General features: G+C 32.1%; 1 protein-coding gene across 1 annotated transcript; it reads left to right on the top strand.

Annotated features, from left to right (window-relative positions):
* Window positions 1-4,986: 4,986 nt before the first annotated feature.
* DRB2 (dsRNA-binding protein 2) lies at window positions 4,987-9,873 on the top strand. The gene is made up of 3 exons (XM_039038806.2): window positions 4,987-5,581; window positions 8,068-8,287; window positions 8,777-9,873. The coding sequence occupies exons 1-3, from the start codon at window positions 5,336-5,338 to the stop codon at window positions 9,598-9,600; spliced, it is 1,290 nt and encodes a 429-aa protein (XP_038894734.1). The 5' UTR covers window positions 4,987-5,335; the 3' UTR covers window positions 9,601-9,873.
* Window positions 9,874-12,329: the final 2,456 nt, after the last annotated feature.

Consider the following 12,329-nt stretch of genomic DNA (forward strand, 5'->3'; position numbering starts at 1 on the left):
ACCTATCTGCTAACCCTAAGATGAGTAGGAGTGAATTCCTTCTTGCAAGACTATGATCTCAGCTATCTATCTAGTCTTACCCCTAAAATGGGAGGCTTATTGAGCGGTAATGTTGAACCACTTTCACCTATGCAGATTAAAGGATAATCCCAAATAAACGGGAGTTCATAGTTAGCTCAGGATTAAGATCGAGTTACCTTAGGTCATCAATTTGAAATAGTCAGTTTTAACAGTAAATGATTGTTATAAAGAAAAGTGACTATTTCGTGGTTTGATCTTAGGCAAACATCTTTTGCATAGGATGCCTCCACTCGCATGTCTCCACATGAAAGACTTTGGGATCACATTGTTTGTATCAATACAAAGTGGGCCGCATCCATAGTGTCCCCAGGATAAGGTGCCCAACCTTATCCATATACTTATAGATCTTTTTTGGCTATATACTAAAACATGAAAGACTTTTTTGGCTATATACTTATCAGTGTGATTGCTTTGCATTCTTCTCTATGATTTTTCTCAGGGAACCTAGGAAACTTACCTTTTTGCAAGGTTTGCACAGTGAAGCCACTTGACTCATTTGCATCTCCAAATTCTGAATGAATTTGTCATGGTTTTAGATGGTGCCCAAGATTACATTAATTGAATTCCCTAACGTAGATGTTTGTTCTTGAGTTACTTTGACAAGATTCATCACCAATCCTTCCAAGGATGGTTTTTGTTTAGTTTGGGTAAACCTTGAAGGAGCCACAACATTCTTATTATTTACATAAAAATTTTCATGATGTCTCAAACTTGGGTGGTAGTGTATGGGAACTTGCTATTAGCCTCTCTAGTGCCCTCTATCTACATAATTAGTCATTTCACTATCTTGTAAATTTTAAATTTGTTGAGTTTTTGATGCTTTAGCTACTAGAGAGGCTATGGACATTGAATTCTATGTTTGACCACCTGTAGTCAGTTTATTCAAAGCATTAGTAATTGTGTTCAATTGAGCTTTCATTGCCTCATAAACTTCATAAAGTCTTGCTAGTTTGTTGGAAGAAACTTTGTCACTTGGCCAATTATAGCTTATAGTGGCCATGTCCTCAAGAATATTATGAGCTTCTATAGTAGTTTTAAAGAAAAGAGACTCTCCAACTGTAGTATCTAGAATGGATTTAGTGCTACCATTCAATCCATCATAGAAAAACTATATTTGCAACCAACTAGGGTATCCATGCTATGGGCATCTCTTCAAAAGATCTTTATACATTTTCCAAAATTCAAATGATTGTTCATCCGGTTGTGGAGAGAAAGAAACAATTTCAAACTGCAACTTAGAAGACTTGATAGGAGGAAAATATTTATTTAAGAATGTTTGAGCTAGTATCTCCCAAGTAGTGATTCTTTCCAACTTCAAACCAATCCTTAGCCCTATCCTGTAAAGAAAAAGGAAACAGTCTTAGTCTAATTGCATCAATCGTAATTCTATTAATCTTAACTGTTCAACAAATTTCAAGAAAAGATCTAATGTGCTTATGAGGATCTTTAGTAGGATGTCCTCTAAAAGCAATATCCTTAGCCATTTGAATCAACTCGAGCTTTAACTCAAAGTTATTTGCATTGATCGGTGCCTCCATAATTCTAGGTTGAGCAATAGGGAGAGATGTTTGGAAGTAATTCCTAATTGCCTTCTCCCGTTCCTCAACTATCTCTTCTTCTATGTCTTGCTTATTCCTACGACTTCTCCTCAAGGTACGTCTAATCTCGGGATCAGGAGGCAAAAGAGGAGCATCCTTATCATGGGCACGCACAAGAGAAAATCCCAAATAAAATTTAAACAAAAATAACCCTTAGTCTAAAATATCTCCAACGCTTAAAATATTAAACAAAATCGTTATTTTGATTCATGTCAACGACACCAAAAACTTGATGTGAATATTTTGTGTTGCACGCAAATGTACGTGGTCAAGTTATAATATTAAAACGACTTGTAATATATCATTTTCTGGGATCAAATTAACAAGTTATTGTTTAATTACCTCATAATTGTGTCAATTTTAGCTAAGGAAACGTAATCGAGTTTGAATTTATGGTTTTATAAAACAATAAAAGACAACAAGAAAAGTGTGAAAAAATCTGAGAATAAAAGTGTTCTAGGGTATTGAATCCGTTAATTACTTCATTAAATCTATTCTAGTCAATTCATGGAATCATGTATAAACATTACGCCTAAGTCTAGAAACTTAAATCAAAATTACTTTCTCTAAAAAATAACCTATTCTCATGCAACTTTACTTTTAATAAATCTTAAAAGTACATCAACAAGAGTTTTGCTTAATTGGCACGTGTATGTGTTGAGAACCAAGAAGTCTGTAGTTTAAATCTTCGGATTAGTTTATTGTTATTTTGGTACTCAATTTTGGGTCTTTTTCCAAATTTTCAATTTTTTTCACTTTTATTTTGAATTTGACCTAGTTGATTTTTAAAAATTAAAATTGGATGTATTTTTCTTTTTATAGATTGAAATTGTTTATTTTATTTTTTTATTGTTCTTTTTATAAATAACAAATATACATGCACCATAATTATTAAAATACTAAAAAGGATTAAGAGTTAGAGTTTATTTTTAAAGGTATATATTATCCCAGGTTAGTTCAATTTTGGCTGGTTTATCAATAAAAAATCGATTCGAACTAATATTTTTTCAAAGTTTTCTCCAAATATAAATCAAAATGTCTGATTTTTTTTTTTTTTTTTATTGAAAACATAACCAAACCAGTAGATCGACTTACGACTTGGTTCGATTTGATATTTTAGTTTTTTTTTATTCTCTGTTGCATTCCTATAGTGAATGAAAATAAAGTAAATTTTAAGGTAGATACCTCCCTTCATACTTCTACCTAGGTTGATCAATTGAACCAGTCCACCCAACAATATCAAAATTTGAAAATTTCAACCCAAAGATGCCATTGCACTTTGATCTCTTTTCACTTTTTGTCTCCACTAGTTTTCAAAGTGGTTCCATCTTTTGATATGGTGCTAGGAGACATGTTTGCAAATTGGGCATTATAGTTTCAACCCAACTTTTTCTTCTCTTCTATGCTTTTCTTGCTCAATTTAGCATGTGAATTTAGAAAAAGAAAATGTTTAGAAATTTCAATAGAATAGGATACAACCCCAAATAGAAAATTCAGTACTTCTAAGTTGTGATTATTAGTAGATTAAATTATAAATTTGCAAGAGGTAATTTTTATTTGATCTCCTAAATTTTTAATATTAGAAATTCAAATTTTTTAAAAGTTACAAATCTACGAGATACAAATTTAAAATTTTATATAAATTTGTATCTAAATAATTAATTAATTTTTGAAAACTTTAAATTTGTTAGGGACCAATTAGATACTTAATTTAAAGTTTAGAAACCTATTAAATACTTTTGAAAGTTCAGGAACAAATGGATTCAAATCTCAAACTTCGAAGATAAAAATTATAGGGAAAACTACATTTTAAGTCTCCGGATTTTGAAGAGTAGGTGTATTTGGTTCTTATTTTTCAGAACGTACCTTTTTGGTCCTTTAATTTTTTAGAAGAGGTGCATTTTGATTCTTGAATTTTAAAAAGTATATTTTTAGTCCTGAGTTCTTAAAGCTAGATTTAAAAGGTCAGATGTGTGTTTGGTAGAAGAATTCATAAATTGAATTATAATTTTAACAGTTGCAAACTAGTTTTAGTTACCCACTAAATATTTATTGACAATAAACTATTATTAATTTATTTATGAATATGGTTTTATGTTAAAAAATTGTATAATTGTTATTTTGTAATATTATATAATTTATAGGATGAATTAAAATTTGTATCCCAATGGTTTGGAAGAAGTTAAAATTTAGGTTTTATAGTTTATAATTGGGATTTACCACCTATGGTTTGATCAAAAATTCATAAATAGTCTCTATGGTAAGGACTAGAGATTATCTAAGAGGATTTAACAAACTATCAGGACTCTATATGAAATTATTATTAAACCATATGAACTAAATTTTAAGTTTTAAAGCCAAATTTGATAAAAAAAAGAAAATTAAAATCATATGGATTAACTTTTAATTTTATCAAAATTATAGGGACCAAATTGAAATTTAAACCTAATTTATAATATACTACATAATATTTATTTTAATTTTTCAAAAATTAAATTGAGTTTATAACTTGAATATTATATTTTTAAATATTTTTATCTTTATTTAATATAATTTTATATTTTAAAATTTAAAATTCAAATTATGAATACAATAAAAATATAAAACGTTGATTTTAAAATTTACTGAATTCTAGAATTCGCTTAATTCAGTAAATCTGAAGACATAAAATAGGATCGATATTTAGCTTTCTTAAACACTAATCATATCAATTAATTTGGATAAAACAACATTTTATTTTATTAAAATTTCCGAAAAGCGATTATTCAAAGGTTTTTGCACAAAACCATTGAACCTAAAAATAGAAAACAATTTTCAAATCATTACTCTCAAGTAACAATATTTATAAAATCAAAATAACAAAAAGACATTCACTTTAGAAGGGAAGGACACTTTTGTCATTTCACAAACAAGAGAAAAAGAGAGAGTAAAAGTAATGGGCCAAAATTCAAAATACATAAATGAAAGCCATAATTTTAGTTTTATTTTAAATAACCTCTTAAATAATCCCATTGTCTCTATTATGTCTATCTGTACACAGTCAGTGACTGCACAATAAAAAAAAACCATCACAAATTTTCAAAAAAGTATTTATTTATTTCTTAACCACAAATTAATTAATAATTTAAAAATTAAAATAATTCATCAAATCCAATGGCAAATGCAGACTTAACGTTCCAGTTGACTCCCTGCAAAAAAATTAAAAAGAAGCATTAAATAATGAAAAATTTCCACAATATAATATAATTTTAAATAAGACAAAACAAAACACAAAAATAAAAGAAGAAATAATTAATTTCTTTTAATTAAATAAATTGAAATTTATTATTATTTTTTCACTAAGAAAAATTTGTTTTCTCTCTCTTCCCTTTCTCTCTCACGAACCAGCCTCAGGGCTCTCTCTCTCTTCTCTCTCTCTGAAAGTGAAGCGGAAAAAACCCCTAAAAACCTTTGATCTCGCCGGGTTTTGATCTCCGTCACCGACGACGGTGAGATTATTCTACTGTAGTTTTGAATTTTTTGACAGATTAAGCCGGATCAGATCTGGGCTAGGGTTTTTGGTTTCTGTGGAAAGTCCATCGAAGGAGGGAGGAGGAGGTTAATTTGTGAACTGAAGGGAAGGAGTGAGGCGGAGCTGAGACCGAATCGGAGCAGAAATGTACAAGAACCAGCTTCAAGAGCTGGCGCAGAGAAGTTGTTTCAATCTTCCCTCGTATACCTGCATTAGGGAAGGACCAGACCATGCGCCAAGGTTTAAGGCTACTGTTAACTTCAATGGCGAGATCTTTGAATGCCCTCAGTACTGCTCTACCCTCCGTCAGGCCGAGCACTCCGCCGCTGAGGTCGCTTTGAACGCCCTCTCTAACCGTGGTCCCCCTCATTCGCTTGCCGCTAGGATCCTGGTGAGTCCTTTTTGTTTTGTTTTTTTTTTTTTTCTTTCAACGTTGGTCAAACGGTTGTTGAGTTTTTGTTTTTGTGTTTCGGGTTGCTTATCTGCTTGATCTTCATTTTTGGGTTTGTTCTTGATTTAATGAATCGATGCTACTGTTTGCAGTAGGATTTTCTTCTGCGAGTTGGGAAAATTAGTGATTAGTTTTAGGTTTTGTTGTCGTGTTAGTGTTCGTTGTGCATTTTGTTCTTGTTCTCCTCCGAGCTTCCTGTTATCATGTCCGGTTTGTGCGGGGAAGAAGCTAGGTTAAGTTGAAATTGCACAATCTTGCATTTTGTTAGCTTGGTTGGCCTTAGCTCAGCTATAGTACTTAATCTATGAATATCTCGTTGGGTAGGTTAACTAAGATCTAAGAGAGATGGTTGTTCTGCTATTTGGCGTTGAAATGATTGTTGTGCCATGGATTAGGTTGGGCTTTTTCTCTAAGTTATGAGATTGATCTTCTGATCTCTCTGATCGGCCGGAATTCTCTGAGTAGGCCTACGGTTTAGGGTCATCTTTGAACGAGAAGTATGAACTCGTGAAGCCTCTTTGAAGGTCCATTCCATGAGAAGAGGTATCAAGTTTTTGTTTACCTTATTATCTCGGAGCCAGCTGTCGGGAGTAGTCTTCTTGGGCAAGTTGGTGTAATTAATTTTCTCATTAATGGGTTTGTCGGTCATCCAATTGTTTTCGGTAGCTCCCAACTTTGGCCCATTTTATTTCTCCGATCTAATAAATGATCAGATGGGTATCGTAGAAACGGCAGGGACCAGGAATCCACCACCAATTGTGATAAATTTGTTGGAGGTTGAGTTTCAGATAGAGATTATTCAAGTAGACCAATTAGAAATTAGGAGGATGTTTCCATTATCTTTGTTCATACAAGTCTTGAGGCTTTAAAACTTGGGTTCATTCATTAATTTTATGTAATTACTTCTCCCCGCGTTTCGGTACAAATTGTTTGACTAACTTACTTCCTTTGTTTAAATGTTTTATTTATCCCCTTTCGCCGTTCGAGAAAATGTGTGCATGTCTCTGTCAACTTTATTGTGTTTTAAAACCTTTGTTTATCTTGGTGTTTGAAGAGGGATATGAGGAATTTTCGGTAGATAGTTAGGGTTACTTTTCATGGACGTCGTTGTGTTCCAATAAGATGAATGCCCTGACATGTAGCTTTCTATTATATCGCCCTACTGATTTCAGTAAAATCAGGATTTGTTTGCCATAAGATGCTAAAAATATCAAATATTTTGTTTCTGTTGGTCGCTGAGGCGCACAGCCTTGTTTATTGACGTTTCTTAGGTTGAGTAATTTATTGCTCATTTAGCTTGTTGTTTTCTTATTTTATCTCTCTCTCTCTCTCTCTATCTCTCTATCTCCCTTTTGGCTGGTAATAACTCATTTAATAAAGATTAATTGGTTTAAAGTTATTAACCATGTTTCAATTTCTCACCCCTCCGTTAATATCTCTCTCAAAAATCAGAAATAAAGATGCCCTTCATGATTGGAGAATGTATCTGATGTTTGATATAACTATTTAGCCACCGTGTTCTCAAACTATTTCACTCCTGTACACTTCAAATTGTAACTTTGAGCTTTTATCCAAAAAAATGTGGCCATGAGATAGAGTTCTAGCGGTTAAGTGGTGGGCCTGGTGGGTGTAGATTGATGAAACAACACTTCCACTTTATAGAGTTTCACTAGACAAACCAATATATGAATGATCTAAATAGAAGTAATTTTGAAAAAATTATGGAACACACCTTATAGAATTCAATTGTATTCAGTTCTAAACAGTAGAGGCATTGCAAATCAAATTATGATGTAGATGAGTTTCAAGTTCAGATTACCTTAAGTCAAATGGAATCTGCACGTCCCTTTATAAAAGAGCGAGGAAACTTCTTGCACCGTAGAAATTGATCAAATGGAGTCTGTAGTTTTCTCAACACAAACTTAAGTTACAGATTTCTTCAATTTGAATTCTGAGCAGCAGATCTCTCAAGTGAAATTATTATTTGAAAGTCAAAGTGTTTCTAGATTTAAATAGCGTTGAAAATATGAAGTACATTATGAATAATTGAAAACATGACATGTATTCATACCAATAGTTTTTTATAACTAAGCAATATATTCTGGTGAGTTTATTTCTTCTTGTATTACCTGCTAAAATGTAAAATGCATATGGTATTATCATTGAATTACCGAATCATTGTAATCTTGAGCATTGATCTCTTTTCATTAAATCAATGAAAAATGATGTTTCCAAAAAAAAAAAAAAATCATTGAATTACTAAAATAGAAAAGATTTATGAAATCTACTAATCCTCTTGGGCATTGAATTTGTGAACTTCTCTTTTGATATTGTTCTTCTAACTGTTAAATGTGCTTGATATGAATTAAAGACGCTGCTAATATCTATGCATAGTTTAATTACTTACTCTAATCATCTATGATCAGGATGAGACAGGGGTTTACAAAAACCTCCTGCAGGAAATTGCTCAAAGAGTTGGAGCGCCATTGCCACAATATACAACATTCAGATCAGGCCTTGGTCACCTACCTGTTTTTACAGGGATAGTAGAATTGGCTGGAATAACGTTTACTGGAGAACCTGCCAAGAACAAAAAACAGGCAGAGAAAAATGCTGCAATGGCAGCTTGGTCAGCTTTAAAACAATGTGAGTTATATGATGTATGTATATAATTTATAATGTATCCCATGACTATTATCCTGTGCAAAGAAAGAAGAGATGATCTTATTTAGCGCATTTTTGTGTAAGTTAATGTATGCAAGCCATATATGATATTAATATCTTCTGGAATAAGAATTCAAAAGGTTTCTCTGCGATATGTTCATGGGAAAGTTCTTTATTATAGAGCTGCTATTATTTCCTATGGAAGCTAAATATCCTATCCTGATGGCATTCGCTATGCTTAAAAATAAAATATTTTGCCTCCATCAGTTTTGATGATTTGAGTCTGAAAACGTGACTATAACTTTGAGAGGAGTAAGAGCACACATCATTGAATTGCCTCTTAATATAATATCAATCGCGAACATACTTTACTTTATTATAATTTGAGAAAATTGTTTATCTTCCCATGATGCTTCTTTTTTTTTTTTTTACTCCTTTTTTTTCTGACGTTTTGTTTTTAATTTTGGCTAGTGGCTAAAGAATCAGCAAGCTCTTCATCGGAACCAGAAAACAACGATGAGCTGGAGCAGATCACTATAGCTCGAGCCTTATTGAATTATCGCCAAAAAGAAAAATTGGCCATGTCAAATCCAAATGCAACAATACCATTCCACAAAAAACTTCAAATTCAAACTCCAAGGCCAACGAGTCCCCAACGTCCCCCTGCTCCCACATCAAAGATTCTTCCCTTAATTTGCCAAAAGGCTGCTCCTCGAAGCAGAGCTCCATTTTCAGCAAATAAAATCCCCATTCCTCAATCCCAAACTCCTACACTAGAAGGCTCTGGAACCCGCGCCCAGAAGTTCAGTGCCGGAGCTGCTCTTTCTTACATTCCCGTTCAGCAGTTTAGAACATCTTGCCATGGTATTGCCCCACCAGTTACAATTAGAACAGCAATGCCTGTGTATTCTGCCCCGCCTCTACCGCAACCATCGAAGCTTCCACCACAGCAAGTAATTCGAGTCCCACCTGTACGGATCGCCCCACCTGTTTCTATTAGGCAAGCAATTCCTGTGTTTGCTGCTCCCCCAGTACGCAAGGAAAATCCTCCTGTAGTTAAAAAAGAAGAATGTCCAGCTCCAGCTGCTCCAAAAGATGACCCTACTGCTCTTTCCGCGTCCGTGCCCTCACCGACCACTGTATCACCGCCCGTGCCCTCACCATCCACCGTATCACCGCCCGTGCCCTCACTGCCCACCGTATCACCTCCTGAAGTAGAAGAAGCTACATCCACAGTGGTGAACAGTCAGCAAGAAACTAAGACATTAGAGAACCTCGAACAACTCAAAATATGATGAGGTGATTCATTAGAAAAGACCACATAGGAGATTGTCGTATGGTTTTGCAGTAAAGTTAGGTTATCTCATCTGCATCTTATTTTGAGTGTCAACCCTTTTCTTTTTTCATCTTTTTTTTTTTTTTGCCCGTTTTGTTAAAACTTGAGTTGTTGAGAGGTGGAAAAATTAGTATCAGCATCCCTGCAGCAATGCCATTTCAACAGCAACTGTGTCAACTTATGTACTTATATATTAGTATCTTTGGGCATGTTGTCCCATCTTCTCCAAAAACTCTCTTCTGATCTGCATCCCCAAGATCGGCTCGATGAGGGTGCACTGAACGTATTAAGTTCGTCATCCAATGGTTCTGGTAACCACCTCTTCGCTCGGGTTCCCTCATTTCCATTTTCTGCTATTATGTATTTTCATGCATGTGTACATATATATTTGCTGATCTTGTCTGGACTGATTCTGAACGGCCCTTAAAAGAGGCCGGGTTGCCAAAATTCGGAGGTGATTGATCCCTGTGTTTCAGGTGTTGAAATGCAGTTTTCTAAGGAAGAGAAACAGTTCATCTTCCTCAAATTCATGAGCAATTTTCGAGGATGAAGATCAAAATGATATTGATTCAAACCAATTCAGTAAAATGTCCAATCAAACGGTGTGATTCTTTCTTCACTTCATGTCTAATTGTTCTTATTTTATTTTTCCTGATGCTTATAATTTGTGGACCACTGGGTAATTAAAGGTGTTTTTGGAATGATTTGAAAGAGTTTAAATATCTATATATGTATATACTTAAAAAATCATTTTAAAATGGTCTGAAGAGTTTGTGATAATGCAATTGAATTATGCATATTTGCTAACAATTTTCTCTTATCAGTCGAATTAAGAAATTAAAGTCTCATTTTATAACTTCTATGAACACTAATTATATGCATGTTTCTTTGTTTTATGATCTACATTTAATTGGGTCAAGAATTCGAATATAACTTTTTAAACATTGAAAACTAAAAATGCGATCCTAAGACGTAAGAATTTAAGTCACTTTGATAGACATTCGATTTTAATTTTGATTTTTGAGAATGAGACTTATAAGCATTAATTTCACCCCTTGGTATTTCTGTTTTGTCATTTACTTTTTAACAAAACATTTTCAAATTTTAAATGAAAAACTAGAAAAAGTTTCTTTTAATAACTTGATTTAAACTATTGGCAAATAGTTACCATTAAAAAAAAAAATCCAAATAATTATCAAACAAGATACGAGATTAGCTTCAGGCTTATGACCTTAAAAGAGATCATCTCTAGGAAACAATATATTTTTAATGTTAAGCTTTGGAGATTAAAATTGAATAGGTGAATTAATATATGGACATCACTATTTAAAATGTGGATATCGAAATCTATATTTTATGAAAACATTGATGGATGAAAAAAAAGTGTTTAAATGAATGAATAAACATTTTATAATTTATTAATAGATTAAAATGCTTAAAAAAAAAAAAAAAGTTAAAAGGTTTATTATTTTATAATACTAGACTTTTTTTTTTTTTTTTTTTCTTATGTTTCACAAGTGTTTTTTTTTTCAAAAAAAAACAAACATATAATGGAAATGTCATATTTTGAATTGAAATTTTATAGTCTAGATAACATAGAATCCAAAGCCCAAAATGCATTATTTCATGATATTGAGGTCTTGAAACTCATAATGGAACATAGCTACCCCCTTTCTTGAAAAGGAGGAAACCAAAAAGTTGGAAGAATATGTAATGATTTGTATCCTTAGTGAATGCTAACAGGCATATATCATCATCATTGACAAAGCCTTTCCTATATCATTCCAATTGGCCAAAACAAACCAATCCTTTTCTCTCTCAATTGAGACCATATGTTTAATCAACAAGATTTATTGGGATTTTTTCTCAAAGTTATTGGGCTCAATTAAATCTAATAAATAACATTAGTTGCATAATTTTATCTCTCTATTGGTGTAGCTCATGAAGCAAAAAAAACAATCTTAATTATAGGGTCAATATGATGTTTGTGTTAGATCAAAAGTTACATTTGATTGTTATTTGCATTAATTGATTATAGTTTGAATAAATGAAAATCTACCAAAGTGATTTTGAATACAGGAATGATGTTGCTAATATCCATAAAGATGATCAATTTTTTTTCCTTATTCTGCTTGTTATCTCACAAATTTTCAACTATGATTTTCATTTTTTTTAAGTAAACATGTAATTCTTAATCAATTTTTAGAAACAAAAAAGTCTTTAAAAACTATATATTTTTTTAGTTTTCAAAATTTTGACTTTGATTTTAAGAACTCTTAAAAACTATTAAAAAATATAAAGAGATCCTCACAGAGAAATAATGTTTATAAATTTAATTTTAAAAAAATGATGAAATATGGAAATTCTAATTTTGTAATAGTCTTTAAAATGTGAATTTTCTCAAGTATTAGAGTAAACTGCATTATTCACTAACTCAACAGATACTAACAAATTCATAGATTGCTTAAAAAGGGGTAAACTTGACCGTTATGCAGAGAATGCTGAATTTGAGGTAGAGGACTTGAGTTTGCTCTTAATTGATGTTACGCCCAAAATAATAATAATAATAATAAATAAATAAAAATAAAAATATATATATATTTTTCTCGTTATTAGATTTTAGGTCTAGTTTTTATTTAGTCTATAGATTTCAAATGTTACACATTTAGGTTTCGTTTGATTTATTTT

This window comes from Benincasa hispida, chromosome 8 (genome assembly GCF_027475165.1).
Source record: "Benincasa hispida cultivar pf3 chromosome 8, pf3_genome.v1.1, whole genome shotgun sequence".
NCBI lineage: Eukaryota > Viridiplantae > Streptophyta > Magnoliopsida > Cucurbitales > Cucurbitaceae > Benincasa > Benincasa hispida.